The sequence below is a fragment of the Strix uralensis genome, chromosome 1, assembly GCF_047716275.1.
Source record: "Strix uralensis isolate ZFMK-TIS-50842 chromosome 1, bStrUra1, whole genome shotgun sequence".
NCBI classification, from domain to species: domain Eukaryota; kingdom Metazoa; phylum Chordata; class Aves; order Strigiformes; family Strigidae; genus Strix; species Strix uralensis.
In genome coordinates, this window is record NC_133972.1 from 143,104,810 (window position 1) to 143,123,733 (window position 18,924).

At 42.1% G+C, this 18,924-nt stretch overlaps 1 protein-coding gene across 4 annotated transcripts in view; it reads right to left on the reverse strand.

Annotated features, from left to right (window-relative positions):
• Positions 1–8,491: 8,491 nt before the first annotated feature.
• Positions 8,492–18,924, reverse strand: part of PAG1 (phosphoprotein membrane anchor with glycosphingolipid microdomains 1) — a 116,606-nt gene continuing 106,173 nt past the window's right edge. For all 4 annotated transcript variants that reach the window (XM_074883563.1, XM_074883570.1, XM_074883554.1 and 1 more), the window contains one exon: positions 8,492–17,950. In XM_074883563.1, the coding sequence (XP_074739664.1) occupies positions 17,600–17,950 (351 nt within the window). In that variant the 3' untranslated portion in view covers positions 8,492–17,599. The remainder of the gene's footprint in view (positions 17,951–18,924) is intronic.

Consider the following 18,924-nt stretch of genomic DNA (forward strand, 5'->3'; position numbering starts at 1 on the left):
AAGAACATGCCTGTACAACCACCTCAGGCACCAGGATAGTCATGTTGGTTTTAATTTTGTCATACATGTGGTTGAAAGGTGCAAGATAACCCCCAGGACAGCTGCCCTTCGTGAGTGGGGTTTCTGTTGCAGTAGCACCTCATGGTGGTGTTGCCTCCAGCTCACACATTTCCAGTGGTAGAATTCTCTGCTTCCAAGCTCTCTTCTGTGAACCACATTGAACTGACCACAAGTAATCAGAAATCTTTCTCAGGATGGGAGGCTCTTCCCCATTTTCATGCTATCTTGAGTTTTCTGACAATTTTTACTATAGGGCATTGCTTGGAAAATTCAAAATAGAAAGGTGCATAAGAAAAACTTTGAAAAGGGAAGTTACATGATAGCAAACCTGCGATTCTCTGTCTTCTCCCCTCCCGCCTGACACACATGCACACACATAATTAAACAAATAAAACCACCTAATTATCTCCCTTATGTATGGTAATTACCTAGTTTGTGGCCAAACCACAGTGCTGGTGCAGAGACATACCAGCTCCCTCTGCACAGGCTTGCTTGGATCCAAGGAGGCTCATTAGCTGGGGCTTGGTGCTAGACCTGCAGGACCAAGGCTGGAGCTGTGCTGAGGCAGCTCAGAGGATGTTACATTATGTGCCAGAGCCAACTGTATGTTCTGGTAACATGGGCTGCAGAAGCAGGCTGTGTCTGAGCTAGGAGGCTTTCTAGACACCACATGTATTGGAGAGCACTGTAGGTGAACCCAGGGAGACCTAGTGGGGATTTGGAAGCCATCAAAAAAATAATCTCACTGTCTAGAGTATCATAAGGATCCTGTTACAATGAACAACAGAGAATGGAGTTTACTCCCACTCATCTCTTTGCACTCATCTGCCCAGTATTTTAGATGCAAATTGCAAAGGACAGGATCCTTGTCGCCTTATCTTTCCACTTAGCAGTCTTTATAGTGTCACCTACAGACATGTCGTAGGCATGTGGCAATCAACATCTTTCAATCATATACCAAACCTTTAAGTGTTACCTAGGTGGCAAAATCTGGAGGGAAAGAAATCTCAGATTTACAAATACCTTCACATCATGCAGTTTCTTGCTATTTTTGTGCTTAAAACTCACTGAGACTTTCTGTGGGGAAAAAACCCCACACCTGATCAAGCAATTAAAGATTAAATAGTTGAAAATAAGGTCACAATACTACTTTTCCACAAGAATCCCCTTATTTGGTGAATGAGGTGGCTGAATGGGATCTGCTTGAAAGAGTCTGATGGGATAAGGCCCAGGAGGAAAGAGTGGTCCGAGAAAGCTGATTGATATTCAAGCCTCACCTCCTCCAAGGTCAGGAGTGGTCCATCCTAAGGAGCAGGAAATCAGGCAAAAATGCCAGGAGGCCTGCATGGATGAACAAGGAGCTCCTGGCAAAACTCAAACACAAAAAGAAAGCATATAGAAGATGGAAGCAGGAACAGGTAACCTGTGAGGAATATAGAGACACTGTCCAAGCATGCAAATGGTTAGGAAAGCCAAAGACCAACCAGAATTAAATCTGGTGAGGGATGTCAAAGGCCACAAGACGGGCTTCTGTAAGTGTATCAGTGGCAAAAGGAAGGCTAGGGAAAATGTGGGCCCACTGCTGAAGGTGGCAGGGGCCTGGTGACACAGGACATAGAAGAGGCTGAGGTACTGAATGCCTTCTTCACCTCAGTCTTTACCAGTAAGATCAGCCTTCATCAATCCAAGGACCTGGAGACAGAGGGAAAGTTTGGAGCAAGGAAGACATACCCTTGGTGGAAGAGGATCAGGTTACAGAACTCTTAAGCAAGCTGGACATATGTCGGTCCATGGGCCCCAGTGGAATGCACATAAAAGTACTGAGGGAGCTGTCTGATCTCATTGCAAGGTCACTGTTGATTATCTTTGAATGATCATGGTGACTCGGAGAGCTGCATGAAGTCTGGGGGAAAGCAAATGTCACTCCTATCTTCAAAAATAACCTGAAGGAGTACCCAGGGAACTACAGGTTGATAGGTCTCACCTTGATCCCTGGGAAGGTGATGGAACAATTAATCCTAGAAATGTGTTCCAGGCACATGAAGAACAGGAAAGTGATTTGGTATAGTTTGCAGATGACACAGAACTGGGAGGAGTGGCTGACAGACCAGACGATCATACTGCCACCCAGAGAGACCTCCACAGGCTAGAGAAATGAGCCAGCAGGAACTTCATGAAGTTCACCAAGGGGAAATATGAAGTCCTGCACCTGGGGAGGAAGAACCCCAGGCACCAGTACATGCTGGGGGCTGCCCAGCTGGAAAGCAGCTTTGCAGAAAAGGTGCAGGGGTCCTGGTAGACACCAAGTTGAACATGAGCCAGAAATGTTCACTTGTGGCAAAGAAATTGAGTAGTGTCCTGGACTGCACTGGACAAAGTATTGCCAGCAGGTGGAGAGAGGTGATCCTGCCCCTCAACTCAGCACTGGTGAGGCCACACCTGGAGTGCTGGGTCCAGTTCTTGGGTCACCAGTACAGGGGAGACATGGACATACCAGACAGAGTCCAGCAAAGGGCCACCAGGATGGTGAAGGCACTGGAGCATCTCTCCTATGAGGAAAGGCTGAGAGAGCTGGAACTGTTCAGCCTGGAGAAGAGAAGGCTCAGGGGGGATCTTATTGATGTCTCTAAGTACCTGAAGGGAGGGTGCAAAGAAGACACAACCAGGCTCTTTTCACTGTTGCCCAGTGTCAGGACCAGAGGCAACGGGCACAAACTGAAACAGAGGAGGTTCCCTCTGAACATCAGGCAACACGTTTTCACTGTGAGGGTGACCGAGCATTGGCACAAGTTGCCCAGGAAGATTGTGGAGTCTCCACCCTTGGAGATATTCAGAAGCCATCTGGACATGGTCCTGGGCAGCCAGCTCTGGGTGTCCCTGTTTGAGCAGGGGAGTTGGACAAGATGACCCCCCAGAGGTCTCTTTCAGCCTCAACCATTCTGTGAATGCACTGTGGAAAGAATTGAGCTTCTATGAACAACTGGAAATCTAGCATTTCTTCATGTTTTGAGTGCTTGAGTTTGTGACTTCAATTGTAACACAGGCCTTTTTTATATCCATTCCTAAGTATTTTAAAGACAAGTTTCTGATAACTCTCTTCTCCAGCCTGTGACAGCCTCAGCGCTCTAACCCTGAAACAAGCACAATGCTGGTTCTGCTGCTGGGTTACAAGACTCATTACAGCACTCGGAGCTGTTTCTCCCTTGAGTTCCCATCCAGACTTCATTTTGCCCAGGTACTTTTTTATTTATACTTTGGTGCTGAAAATAAGCTGCAGGTGAGAAAAGAAAAAGGCCTCTGAATGCTAGTTTGAGTACTAGCCTTTGACTATCTGCTGGACAAGGCTTGGCTTTCTGCCATTTGACCTGAGGTGAATGTGCAGCATTAGAAAGTTTAGGTTTAAGGGTTTTCTTGCAGGCTCCCATCATTTCCCAGAAAAAATAAAGAAGGAAAACAAGGACGTTTAGGATAATCTGGCTTTTGTAGCTCAGCCAAACCCTTACAGAATTTTATGGGACAAAGGAAGAATACAACGCTAGCCTTAGAGTTTTGTCCTTGCTAGATTTCAAAGATTAACTACATTAATGTGGAGCATGTATGTACTTCTCAAAACAGGTCACAAAATCTTTTACATAATAGAAATTGTCCAGCAGTCTAAATATACAGATCGCTACCAGATCTTCCCTGATTTTTCTTCATCTTGTGGCAAACTGCAATCCTTAATAATAATGATCCTTGCTATTATTATCTTATCCTGATAATCCTTAGTTACATTAGCTGATGAAGGGGTTTACATTCCATTTCAGTCACATCTGTAAATATGCGGATCTTGACTACTTTGCTCAATAAGCTTTTTAGCAGGGACTATTTCAGATGTATCTATTGTAGCTCTAACATGCTTTCTAGCCCCATGACACATGTGGGATCCCTGGTTTCTGCCTGAACTGGCTGTCCTCTGTGCTTGCCTATCAGTCCTTCCACAAAGGCTGCATGGAAATTCCAGTTGTGTGAGTTATATGAAGGGTCAATCTCATTTGTGTAATAACTGAGAAGAAGTAGTGATAAAGTGTCATGTCAGCTAGCGTGCTAGGAAGAACAGCCATTCGTAAAAGATCATGTCACTGCAATTTTGGGCTTTTGAAACAGATCTGTCAGATACATTTTCTAGCAAGAAATGTCAAGCCACTCTTTAGTTCCAGCGCTTTCTAGTTCAATATAATGCTATGCTCCATGAACCCAGGGTGAACTGTGAGTCTGAGTGAATACGTACCCAATTAAAAGTAAATTGACAGTCACACTTCACAAGGAATAATTCTGTTTTAAACACCAGGTGTCACTGCAGTATACTCCCGATTGCATACCAAGCTCCCTTTAGGTTAAAGCTTTACTTTTAAGCGATGTCAAAGATCAGTGGAGAACAAAGATGCTTGTACTTTCTGTTCCCAAGTGCTTGCATGCAGCTACATGATTAACTAAAATCTGGGCAAATTGTTCAATATTTCAACCAGCCACATTTGTAGTTCTGCGTGGTTAGCCTCAAACCTGAAGCTAGCCATTGTAACCATAGAATCACAGAATGGTTTGGGTTGGAAGGGACCTTAAAGATCATCTAGTTCCAAACCTCAACCAACCTGGCCTTGAACACTTCCAGGGAGGGGACATCCACAACTTCTCTGGGCAGCCTGTTCCAGTGTCTCACCACCTCCCACAGTAAAGAGTTTCTTCCTTATATCTAATCTAAATCTACCCTCTTTCAGTTTAAAACCATTACCCCTCATCTTATCACTACACTCCCTGAAAGGGGTCCCTCCCCTTCTTTCCTGTAGTTCCCCTTTAAGTACTGGAAGGCCGCTATAAGGTCTCCCCAGAGCCTTCTGTTCTCCAGGCTGAACAACCCCAACTCTCTCAGCCTGTCCTCATAAGACAGGTGCACCAACCCCCTGATCATCTTTGTGGCCTCCTCTGGACTCGCTCCAACAGGTCCATGTCCTTATGCTGGGGACCCCAGAGCTGGACACAGTACTCCAGGTGGGGTCTCACCAGAGCAGGGTAGAGGAGGAGAATCACCTCCCTCAACTTGCTAGCCACACTTCTCTTGATGCAGCCCAGCATACGATTGGCTTTCTGGGCTCTGAGCACACATTTCTGGATCATATTCAGTTTTCCATCCACTAATACCCCCAAGTCCTTCTCCGCAGGGCTGCTCTCAATCCACTTGTTGCCCAGCCTGTATTTGTGCATGGGATTGCCCCAACCCATGTGCAGCACCTTGCACTTGGCCTTGTTGAACTTCATGAGGTTTGCATGGTCCCACCTCTCAAGCCTGTCAGGGTCCCTCTGGATGGCCCATCCCTTCCCTCCAGCATGTCGACTGCACCACACAGCTTGGTGTCATTGGCGAACTTGCTGAGGGTGCACTCAATCCCACTGTCCATGTAGCCAACAAAGATGTTAAACAGTGCCGGTCCCAATACTCTGGGGATCCCAACCCCTGAGGAACGCCACTTGTTACTAGTCTCCACTTGGACATTGAGCTGTTTGACCACAACTCTTTGAGTGCAACCATCCAGCGAATTCCTTATTCACCGAGCGGTCCGTCTGTCAAATCCATGTCTGTGAAATTTAGAGACAAGAATGTCATGCGGGCAGTGTCAAATTACACAATTCCAGGTAGATGACAACATTGGCTCTTCCCTTATGCTCTAACACTGTAACCCCATCATAGAAGGCCACTAGATTTGTCAGCCACAATTTGCCCTTAGTGAAGCCATGTTGGCTGTCACCAATCACCTCCTTATTTTCCATGTGCCCTAGCATGGTTTCCAGGAGGATCCACCCCGTGATCTTGCCAGGCACAGAGGTGAGAATGACTGGCCTGTAGTTGTCCAGGTCCTCTTTTTTTTGCCTTTTAAAAAACGATGGTTATGTTTCACCTTTTTCAGTCAGTGGGAACTTCACTGGACTGCCATGACTTCTCAAATATGATGGATAGTGGCTTAGCCACTCATCCACCAGTTCCCTCAGGATCCGCAGATACATCTCATCAGGTCCCATGGACTTGTGCACCCTTAGGTTCCTTAGATGGTCTCCAACCTGATCTTCTTCTACAGTGGGTGGTGCTTCCTTCTCCCAGTCCACACCTTTACCTTCTGTGCCTTGGTCAGTGTGACTGGAGCACTTGCCAGTGAAGACTGAGGCAAAAAAGTCATTGAGTACCTCAGCCTTCTCCATGTCCCAGGTGACCAAATCTCCCTTTTCCTTCTGGAGAGGGCCCACATTTTTCCTAGTCATCCTTTTGTCACTGATGTACCTATAGAAGCTTTTCTTGTTGCCCTTGATGTCCCTGGCCAGATTAATTCTATCAGGGCTTTGGCCTTCCTAACCTGATCCCTGGCTGCTCTGACAGTTTGTCTGTTTTCCCCCCAGGCTCGCTTCCACCCTCTGTAAGCTTCCTTTTTATGTCTGAGATTGTTTCAGAGCTCCTTGTTCATCCATGCAGGTCTCCTGGTGTTCTTACCTGACTTCCTCTTTGTTGGGATGCATCACTCCTGAGCTTGGAGGAGGTCATCCTTGAACATTAACCAGCTTTCTTGGGCCCCTCTTCCTTCCAGGGCTTTATCCCTCTTCCCTCCAGGGCCAAGCAGATCCCTGAAGAGGCCAAAGTCTGCTCTCCTGAAGTCCAGGGTAGTGAGCTTGCTGTACACCCTCCTTGCTGCCTTAAGGATCTTGAACTCCACCTTTTCATGGTCACTGCAGCCAAGGCTGCCCTTGATCTTCACACTGCCCACCAGCACCTCCTCGTTGGTGAGAACAAGGTCCAGCATAGCACCTCTCCTCGTTGGCTCCTCTATCACTTGGAGAAGGAAGTTACCATCAAAGCATTCCAGGAACCTCCTGGATTGCTTATGCCTTGGTGTGTTGTCCCTCCAACAGATATTGGGGTAGTTGAAGTCCCCCATGAGGACCAGGGCTTGTGAACATGAGGCTGCTTCTATCTGTCTGTACAGGGCTTCATCTGCAAAGTCTTCCTGGTCGGGTGGCCTGTAGCCCACCTCACTGTAACGTCTCTTGTCCCTGCCTTCCCTTTAATCCTGATCTGTAAGCTCTTGGTCGGCTCCGCATCCCTCCCCAGGCAGAGCTCCATGCACTCCAGCTGGTCATTGACATAGAACTATTTTATGGCTGATAGAAACTTTTCGGAATGAAGAATGAAAAAAAAAATCTGTGATACAGTTCTCTTGATAATAATTATGCATGCATTTTTTCAGAAGAACTGACCTTATTGGGTAATATTCAGCAGTTACTTCATAAAAATTTATATTGAATTACATATTTTGCAGCTTCTTGGTCCATGAACAAATGTTCAGTAAAAAGCAATTTTCTTTTAAACTATCATATTCTGAATGATTTTTCACATTAAATTTTCCTTATTTTTACAAGTCCCCTATTTGACCTATAACCTTATATCTTCGAGTATTAAAATATACTTACCCAGATAAACATCAAAGTGCCATCACCTTGACAGTGAACAGATACTATTTGCCTGTGCCAGTCTAATTTTTTCAGCCTCTGAGATCAGCATAAGTAATCTGTGGCTGCACTGTGAATTTTCCTGGAACCTGTTAATCAGTAACTACTTGGTATTAAATCAGTAAAGCTGCTCTTCTCTTATCTGTAATTAAAGATAATGAGGAGGAAGGTGCAACTCATGAAGAATGCAAGTCCCATCAGGCTAGGTACCATTTCAGCCTCATGCTGTTGTGTGCAAAGAAGCCTTGCTCCAGTGGCATGCTTAAAGACGACATTTCCTTCTGTGAGACTTACATGCAGAATCTGTGTTACATATTCAGCTGTGGTCCTAACTCAGCTGCCTCTGAAATGCTTCAGGATGTTCTCAAAGTATTTGTACACAAATTAGAGTCTTGCTGTTGACAGAAAAGTGCAGCAAATGTCTGGGGAACATTACGTAGAGAGCATCTTCAGCAAAGAAAAAGGAATCGAATGCCATGGCAATTTCAGAAGATAATCCATAAGGCTGGTAATTGCAGCCCTTTAAAAATGCTGAAAGCTGCACAACTTTCAAAGGCTCAGAACCAATATTCTTACCTGCATTAAAGAGCATAGTGCCAGTATATTCATGGGAGTTCCTGCTTAAGTCTAAAGACAACTTAAAACTGACGCTGTTGTATGCATGCTTGAATCTTGACAGGATTGTGGCTTTGGGAGGAGTAAGGTGCTATATAACACAAAGAAGACTTAATAGTTCTTGTCAGATAATGAAATCAGCACAAAATGCCCAGAACAAACAAAATTCTATCAAATAATGCAGATTTTAGGACCTGTAAGAGGAAGTGACTACAAGGACTGAATAAAATATTGTTAAGAAAACAACAGGAAGAGGCACAGGTTAAAAACCACAAACAAATCAAAACAGAAGACAAAGCTTATTTATTGTGTTTTATTCTGTCCGGCTATTGAATTTATATATAGATTTCAACCCAATTAATTTTGCCAGAATTTTTGAATTAAACTAATCTCATTGCAATGTAACATTTCCCATTTGACATCATTTACATGGATTTCCAATAAATTCAAAAGTTATTTGCAAATATATTAACCAGAGAAAATGGCAGAGCCTCTTTTAAAAGCTTTCAGAGAATACAGTACAGAATCTTAAGACTTTTTCTGCATATAAACAAGTAAATATTAGGATACTACTGTACATAAATAAAACCTGTATTTTATATTATTGACCTATGTTCTTACTTTTAGATAACTGCCTCATACGTTTATGTAGCATTTTTCCCCCCTGGAATATTTACATAAATCTTGTCTACATTTACAGTAAATAACCATAATTACCTACTGTGCTTTCAGCAGCCAAAAGCTGAATTGGCTAGAAACATCAGATGAAGATTCTTGGAATAATAGTACGACTAAATTGCGTCATCTTGTGTATACTACTACAAAATGTCGAGAGGAATTTCATGGCATTTATCAATTTACAAAATGCAACTTAGATTTGTGTTGGATCTGAACTGGTCTAACAGTAGGATAAGCCCTGCAGTTACAGTCAAGCTACAACTTACGGAACATACATTCTGCAAAACTACAGTATTTGTGTCTGCAGTGGTATTAATAAAACTATATAGATTTCAAACAGGTAGCAAGCCAAATAACCCATCACGTAGCAAACAAGCCTCAACTAGTGCCATCTTGGAAGTCTGCATGCACTGACTCCAGGTTTATATAGTTCATTTCTTCGAACTGCTCTCACTGCCTACAGATCTGAACTACACGGTATATTTAACCGTATCCACACTAACATAGCCAGAGACAGTTCTAATTCTCTCTTTTCAGAAGCTCATACTGGTTTGAGGATGATTTGCAGTTCTGCATCAGTAACCAGAGAATCAAATGGTTGTCCAGAAAACACAGTTTGTTGCTAGAACATTATGTGAGAGAACATTGATGGAAAATCATTCCAGTAATAAATATTTTATTCCATTATAAAACAATGGATAAAATAAATGAAAGTGTCTGTAATTACAGATATTTATCCACTATGTTCTAAGTATGCAGTGTTCTATATATAAAGCAATTTTATGCTGAAACTCCTATAGCACCCAGTTTAAAATGACTCCTACTGAGGCATGATTTTAATAATAGCTATTAGAGATAATTATCCATATACCAGACTATTTTTTGTTCCTATGGAAGTAATATTAATTCACTAACATAAAAGAAAGCAAATATATTTCACTGAAAATACAAAAAAAAGTACCTAGCACCAAACCAAACTTCTTCTAAACTCTGTCTTAGGGTCCAATCGTGCACCCTTGTCTCATGCAAATAATTCTGTTTAAATAAAGTAATCCAGGTTTTTGGGTTTTTTTACTAAAAACCATCTGTGCAAGTCCGGATCTGCACATGGTACTTACATTAGTGCATCTACATTTGTCCATTTGGGGTTTATGATAGAACAAAAATGTGTATTTATAATTTATTTATTCATTTCATTTCTGTTGATATGGAGGCTTGATAAAAGATCAGCAAACTGAATCATGGTGGGGCAGAGAGGACTTGCCCCTGCCTCTTTAGGTTTAGGGAATACTGAGAAGAATAAACATTCCATCTGTCACCTGTGAGATTCTTGGCAACTTGTTCTTTAAATGTGACTCTTGTACTGTAAAAATCTTCCTAAACAGGTAGTCTGTGACATGAGTGAAGTGCAAGTGAACTTAGCTATTGTTCCTTTTACCTCTCTCTTCCTAGCTGCTGCGGTAGGCTATACCTGTCTTGCCCCAACAGTATGATGTTTTCTGGGCTTGCAGGTGGACTCTTAGCACACTTTCATCTAGAAAGACTAGTCAGACTGAGGAGAAGCAGCTCACATCCCCCTTTCTTACATTAAAGGGGTCAGGACTGTGAAGCAAAGGGCCATTCCTAAGTAGTCATCACCACAGGCCCCGCTGGAAATCATGAAAGTGGTACATGTGGAAACTCAGAAGCCACCAGAGTGATCCAGATGCTCATTCAAAGACTTCTCTGCTGGTAGGATGTTCTCAGGAGGAGGAGACTGGTTATGTGACTGTTTTCAAATAGCCTCAGAGGTAAAGAGCAAATTCCAGTATCCTCAGACATATGAGAAAGAAGGTTCTTGTGCTCTTAGGTGATTTTTTAGTAATACATTTAAACATTGTATCAGTTCACTTCTTACATACATCTTTCCATGTCAGCTGAGTGCTTGCAGGCTACAGAACTTATTGCCTTGAAAGAAAGTGAAGACTTCCACAGAAGTCTGCAAGACACGCTGTGATTTCCCCAAAACATCTGACTTACATCCAGGCTCCCAGATCTCACAGGCACATTGAAAAGGTCCCATTTAGGCGTGTTATGTGATGCAGTTTCTGTGCCTTCTGGACACTTGCCATATTTCATCAAGGACAAAAGAGATACTCAGATGGTGATGGCTGAACATGGTGGGGAGGAGCAGTTCCATAAATAAGAGGGTAGTCCAAATCCAACCTATGCTGAAAGTTAATATACGAGTCTCTTCGTAGACATTAGGAAGTCAAAACATCAGCACTGTCTTTTTTTTTAAGTAACAAGATCTGTAAGGTTTAAAACCCCCTCCCCAATATTACAAGATTAAAATGACAAGAGTTGGTAACATTGTCTTGTAGTGAAGGAAGCATTCTGAAATCTCAAATGAAGTATTTTGAAGTCATACTTGCATACTTACTTTGAAGTGATATTTACATACTTTGTAAATCATCTAAGCAGATCGCTGCATTATCATAAACTGTAAGAAATAACATAGCTGCCCTCTAAACTGAACAATCTCATATTTTCTGTAACAAACATATGCTAGTTAAAATTAGACAATGAATTTGCAGAGACAGAAACCTTGTCAGACTGTGCTATTATAATAATAAATGAACATCACAAATGAAAGCCAATATTTAGGAATGTGTTTGGCAAGAGAGTACCACATGCAGTAGACAAGTTGCTGTGTAGTTAACAGTGAGCATCTTCACATTTGTAGAAACATCCTTATTTTTAGGCACTTTGCTGTTTGTAGTGACTGTCCTTCTGGCCAGTTTGAAACTGAAGACCTCCAGAAACAAAACCTCACAGCTTGAAAAAACAGAACTGTAAATTTTGAATTATCTATAGACCAGGCACAAGCCAATGGGTATGTAATACAAAGATAATCCATGCATTTGCTATAGAAGTTGAGGTGCTGGAGTTAGCTATGTGAGCAGGTCAGACCAAGTAGAGCATTAAATTGTTCTAGTGATTCTGCTTACAACACCTGATCTGTAACATTTAGAGTGCGCTTAAATAAATCTACATTGTGTAGAAACTCTTGCTGACCTTTGGCTTACATGTAAAGTAAGTTTTATCAATTAATCAATGGGAACCCTGTATTACAAATAAGCTTTCATCTTTCTGTTGTCCATAGGAAAAGAACAGTGTCTAGTGTATGTGACACCTTAATGCACTCCTGGAAAACTACCACCTAGGCAATTAATTTAATACTTTTGTTGTTTAATACTTTTTGTAAGCCTGGGATCTTTCATACTGACCCAACCAAAGGGGGTTCTCTCTTCTTGAAGAAAGAGAGCGCTGTGTTTTCATCTCTGTGATGTTCCGTCCAGAGCATTTATCTTTAGCATAATCCTCAACATATGTTGCTAGCTAGCAAGGGATATAAAAATACATTTTTTTAATTTTTTTTTTTTTTTGAGGCTGAGATCTGCTCTGGCAATGTCTTCAGCCATGACCATCCCAAAAGAGATGCTACAAATCAACTTCCACACCAGGTTATGAAATCATATTAATAGCAATTATGCCTCCAGCTCCCAGGAAAAGAGCTGCCCTTGAAGGTCTTCAGCACACCACCACAGAAGCATCTGCCAGGCTGAGCATCTTTCTGCATTCTCCTGTTTTGCAGCAGACTACACAGACACCGAGTTACTTGTGAGGCACATAGCCTTATTCCAACCTAAATAAATAACATTCATCTGAAATAACTGGTGATTTGCCTAACAGCAAAAGTCCCTCATTGGAGTGTGGCCCAAATTAAAATGTTTGTTGCAGAAACAGATTTCTTAGAGTCATATTGCAAACAAATGTATATGCACAGTAAGAGACAGAAAAAAGTCCTTGAGCTGGGCCCTGTGATGTTTCCAATCCCACACTGCACAGAGGAGAGTCATTGTCTCTAACTGCTTTCAAGCCAAGGCACTTCTAAACACCTCTGACCCAACCTAGGCTTGTTACACGTGATGACTCCATTCTGGTTACGTGTGGGATGAACAGGAGACAGGGCAGCACTGTCAGCCAGCCTTTTGTAGTCTGAGTAACACAGGTAGCGCTAAGTTCTGGGAAGCAGACAATACTAGAGAGAGCACTCTGTGTCACAGCTTTACATGTCAGCTTTCAGAAAGCACACTGAAACTGTTTATCCAGCATCTTATAAAAGCACCATTGAAAGGTTGAACAAAGAGCACCGCGTATACAGAATTGTGATCAAGACAGCAGACAGGACCTGTTCAGGGAGCCATGGAGAAGCACGCAGCCCAGAAGAATCCCTGCAGTATGGATTCCCTGAAGGCACGATAGACAAGGGCTTAGAGAACAAGGCAGCTGGTCCTTGGCCATTGCTACTGTGGGGATGGTCCAGCTCTGAGTGACTCATGAATATGAATCCCCACACCTACTCATCCCACATGCCGTGAATCCTGCTGCGTCTAAGCAAGCCTGAAATTGATATTAATAGAAAGACTGAAGCAACTAACTGTTCACAGTTGACATGAACAATGACCACCACCTCCCTGAATATTCGCTGTTGAAAAACTTAGGTTCTTCGAAAGAAGACTGATAATTCTTATTGCAAAGCTTAGTCATCATAGCTACATTACTGGGCTTTTCAGAGGATGTTTGTGAGAGACTATTGCTATTGTACGGCTAATTGAGGTCCAATACATTTAATGTGTCTCTGTAAAGCTGTTTCCAACTTAAACAAGTCAATGTTGGGGCTGTCCCTTTGTATTTTTGAGTTAAACAAACACAGTATGGAAAAGAATATGGAAGTACTAGCTACTTTGTAAAAAAGGCACTATAACTAATCTGTTGTAATTAGGTACACACCTGTGCTACAGATAGCTGTAAAGAATCTATTTCTCTCTGTGACTGAGAAAGCAATTCTGCACTCATCATGGTGGAAAGGGGCGACTGGTTTATGTATGGGGTTAGCACTCGTTTAGGTATGTGGTGAGAACAGCTCCCACAGGAGACACAGGTTCATGGAAGAGACATCCAAACTGCATTCCCTATTTCTACCAGTTTCCAGAAGGAAATCAGAAAAGACCTCTTCACTAGTGCATTTATACACACATTACAGCTTGTCTTGGCCTTACTGTGGCAATTTGATATGAGATCTTATTATATAGTTGTGCCAAAAAATGGAGGCAAAGAAATAAGACTGTGAAGCTTCCCCAGAAAAATCACCAGGTAACAAATACTTCATTTTGGATGTTGACATTTTATTTAGGGATATAGTGAGAGGAAAACATAGCAATGAAGAGACAAGCAGAAGAGACTCCCTTTTCTTTACAGTCACATTAATCTATTTGGGGATTACTGTTGGAAAAGTCTTTCTATCCAATATATTAGTGAAAAGGAATCATTGGCAACAGCCATGAAGTAACAGATCTTACTCCTGGGAAGAGGGAACAGAAGTTGATTCTTTGTCAACAGATGTAATTATTCACTTAAGAACCTTGGACTGAATTCTAAAACATTTTTCTTTAGCATTAGACTATCTAATAGAGATTGTAGGGGAGTTATGGACTCCCCCATGAGTCCTTGCTCAGGAGGGTAATTCCTTTTTGTAGCTCTCAAGAATCCAATGTGCAAGGGGTCTCAATGACTGAGGGCAGATATGCATCCCACAAGCAGCAATCCAAAATCTGCGCTCCTTCCCCACCAGGCTGAGGGACTGGTGGGTGATGAAAAGGTTGTGACCGGCCTGAGAGTCATTTAAATGGGAAGGAATGTGCCAGCACCACAGGACTGCAGACATAGTACTAGCTCCCAGTGAGAGGCTGTATAAGGCAGGTTAAAACCAGAAACAAAAAAGAGAGGGGGAAGGATTTCACTGTGGAAAAGGGAAGTCTAGGGGTCTGAAGGAGCAGCTGTCAGAATGGGGGAAAGGAAGGAAGGAAGGAAAGAGCTGAGTCTTGCATCCCATCCTCCAAACCAACACTCTTAATCCTGCTCTGAGACTGCAGAGAGAGACTAGGGAGCCCTCCTCCTCCCTTTGACTTACTGATCTCGATGGGAGCACTTCTAGAGTGATGTTTGATTTTCTTCTTTTGCACCTTAAAATTTTATAATCAAGAGTTCAGTGTTATTCTTGCTATCATTAACTGACATTATCTCTTACCTTTAAACTGGTCTTGAAATTGAATCTGGTGAACCTGACAAACCTCATGTTGCTACTGTTTCTCCAAAAGCAGTCATCCATGTAATAAGACAATCCTTAAGGGATAACTACACCTTGAGATAACTACACCTTGGGAATTTCAGTTGAGGTATGCCTGCCATTAAGTTGCAGGAGTCAGACTGAGGACTACATATATAAACCCGTACCCCTGAGCAAGGAACAGAAAGCAAACACATAGTTAAAGACTTCAGAAATTCTCCAGACTTAGCACAACAGATCTTCTGAAACATGGTGCATCTTATCTTTGGCCTTAAACAGTGTGAAGTAGAAGGAGAGAACAGTCAAAGGTGAACTTCATAAATTCACATTCAAGGGAACAGAAATAGAAACTTTTTTTGAGGGAAAAACTCCAGAAAGGAAGACCGAAGTCAGCTTTAAAAAGCACTGCAATGAAGTGAAAGCAAAGGGTTTGCTGCAGCTGTGGAAGCATGGCAGCATGGTCAAGAACAAGATGGATGTACACTGGTCTGAACTGCTTCTCCTCAAAGGAAGAGAGTCATAGATCAAGTGTGCTGCACTGTCGCATGAGGTTAGGATCCATGATGTTTAAATCATCCTGCGGGCAGAATTTGACTGCACACTTGCACTGCTCCTCAGAGCTGTGCTACTTACAGGCGAAGCCCATAAATCAGTACACTTATTTCAGTTATGAGGTTATTTCTAATAAATGTGTCTAACCAGATTTGTGTTTGCTCTTTATAGTACCAAGTTATGTTGAGCGCTGGCCAGTGATCTGAGAAGGACTCAGTCTGGTATATCAAAACCCAGTACCAACTGAACTGAAACTAAACCTGGTTTTGCTACTATGGAATAAGCCAACCTCAGTTTATGTACTGTTTATTTCAAAATAAAAATAAACTACTCTTCAGGCACATGCCAGACATTATGTATGTGAATGTATTTGAATGTTACCAAGTTGGACTATATACTTGTGTCCAAATTACATGTGCATGCTTATATACATGGGGATATATGCACATGTGTACACATAACAGTGTACAAATGCATATCACACAATGCCAGTTCTCTGCTGTCGGACTATTCTTGTACTATTGTACTCTTAATTGTACTATTCCTGAAGAAAACAAAGTATCAGCGCAGTACCTACTTACTTCATCCAAGCACTGTACTTTGTTTTTAATAGTAACAGAATAATTTATCTTTGAAAAGCCAGTGGTTTTCACACTGCTTTTCAGAGCCCCAAGAAGTTCTTGGTTGCCCTCCTGCTCCTTTCAGCAGAGGAACGAGGAGGACCAGTGGCTATTCCAGACTAAATCCCCCTGTCTCTTCTGCCTCTTTTTTGCCCTTTGGCAGTGTTCTTTTACAAAGATTCCATTATTTTCAGCTTAAAAACAGCAAGGCATATTCCACATCCCTGTTTAAGAAGACCAAAAAAACCCCAAAATAAAAACAATTGTTCATTTACATAGTTCTGAAATAGGAAAAAGATTTAAAGGAAAACCAAGTAAAGCCCAAACAAAGAATGGGATTCCTTCTGTTACATAAAACAGTAAGTTAATCTACAAAACTTTGAAGATGACAGATATGTTGTAAAAATAAAAAATATCATCCACTCAACACAGTACATAAATCTTCCTATATAATAAACTAGATAAACAAAATATTTTCAGTCTTAAAAAAGGACAAAATTCTTCAAAAAATGACTCAACACTATTAAGGTTAGACTAAACATTATGCCAATCCATTCACTTGCACAACTTTTTGCAATATGACAATTGTCTGGTGTGTGTATATGTAGGTATATGTGTGCACACGAGAGGAGCAGAGCAAGAACGCTAAGGGTGTCACCTGCCATTTTAAAGCGGTATTTCACAAATAAACAAAAAACCTACAAATACCAGTACACATCTCAAATATTGCAAGTCACATTCTACAGCCCTTGACATTAAAAAAAAAGAAAAAGCCAACAGACTTAATTCAAGTACATTTGGAGTAGGTCCTTTGTGAAGTACTGTTTTTTGCACTTTAGTTGCAATGAATGTGGACAGAGCTCCCCAAAAGACACAGAAGTAAACACATCTTCCCCAGCCCTGAAAAGTAAGTCTGAGTTGAGGTACAGTGATCCATGATTTGCTCAACGTTGTGGATGCCCAAACTTGAATGAAAAATGATGCTTGAAAAACACTTTGAAGCCAGTGACATAAAATAATCTCTTAAAATGTACAGCTAGCTTTGTGTAAAGGCAGTCTTTTTGGTATGTAATCCTATCGGGACAACAAGCATGGTACTCCTTCCCAAATTCTGGTCGTTTTGGAGTTAACAATAAAAAAGCCTTTACGTTGTCCTGGTCATCATTCTGACCTGACATACCCTTTCCCATGAGCCTCCATCCACCACCCAGAATAACCTAGCAGGTATCACACCCTGGCTGAAACGTACGCTGCTTCTTCACAACTTTTGTTCTCTACTTAGCTTTGTTCCTCAAAAGGAGAAGCACTTCTCTCTTCATGTTTCACACGTTCCTTTGAAAACACCAGTGGAGAAATCTGCCTGCTGGAGTCGTTAAAGTCTGGTGAAATCCCTGTGGTGCTGCAAGTCCCCTATGCTCTCATAGTCATTCTCTCCTGAAAGAGCAGTGTGGTTTGTGTTAGGCACAGACAAGGTCCTGTCCTCTTCTTGGCTCACTGACTGGATAGCTTCATAGTCAGGCTCCAGCTCCCCGTTTGGTCTGTCCACAGACTGAGGCACGGTGGTAGTATTTAGGGTGTTTTCAAAGTCCTTCACACTTGCATAGAGGCCACTGCAAACAGATGGGGACCTCTGAGATGCAATTTCTTGAATACAGGTGTAAGGAGAATCCAGTGCCTTGATGGCCTGTCCCGGCTTACTCACTGATGAGTACATGGCTGAGATCTAGGAAAAGGAGACACCTGCTGAGTATTTAAATATGGCATAAAGCTTGTGTGCCAGTTTGTACCCATTCCACCACAAGGATGTCGGTTACTTATGAAAAGACAGGATCTTGTAATAAAAATATATACTTTCTTACAGAAAAAAAGGGATTTCTTACAAAGTCCTTCTTTTCTGGCATGCATTTATAAATTGATTTTCTTTAAAAAAAAAAGCTTTATAAAATGCTTTATAAAATAAGTTTATAAATGTAAAAATTACTTGAACATAAATCCTCTGCAGGCAAATTAGACCCGGGACAACAGGGAATGACTTTGTGAGCAGGAGCTCTTGCAAATTTTGCCACGGTCCTGGAGCCAGCTTGGGCTCAATGGGGAGGCATGCATCAGGGGGATGATCAGGTTTAGCCACTGTAATGTAGGAGAAGGATGCTGTCTGATCTTTGGGGTTTTAAAAATTACTATTATTTTTAATGGTAGCAGCTACTTTTCTGTTTCTAGAGACACCCCAATAGGAGAATAGTTATTTGTTGTGTTTATAGGCAGGACCAAGGAGGCACCAAGTTGTGTGAAGAGAACATTAAAAATCAGGAGATAAATTACCCACACCAGAAAACAGCAAATAGTCAGTTCTGGTCTTGATACGTGAGGTCTGTTCTGTTGACTAAACTCTGCCTACAGAGAGGAGCTGCATCTCAGTCCCTGCATATCAGAACTATAGACTAGAGACTGAAACCTCTCAGGTACTATAAACACAAGAGAGGGAGGAGGTGGTATGCTTAAACAAGTGCACGAAGGTGACCCTGAATGAAGAGGTGAAGGAGAAGCCCATGTCCACACATGTCCCTCCACTCAGGGCTCACTGGGGCTGGCACTGAGCACAGGGAGCCACTCTTGACTCCCTCTCCCCGACCAAGTGGATGCTACCACTTGCACAGGGCAGATGGCTGAAATTCTCTGCACTGCTTCTCTGGTACT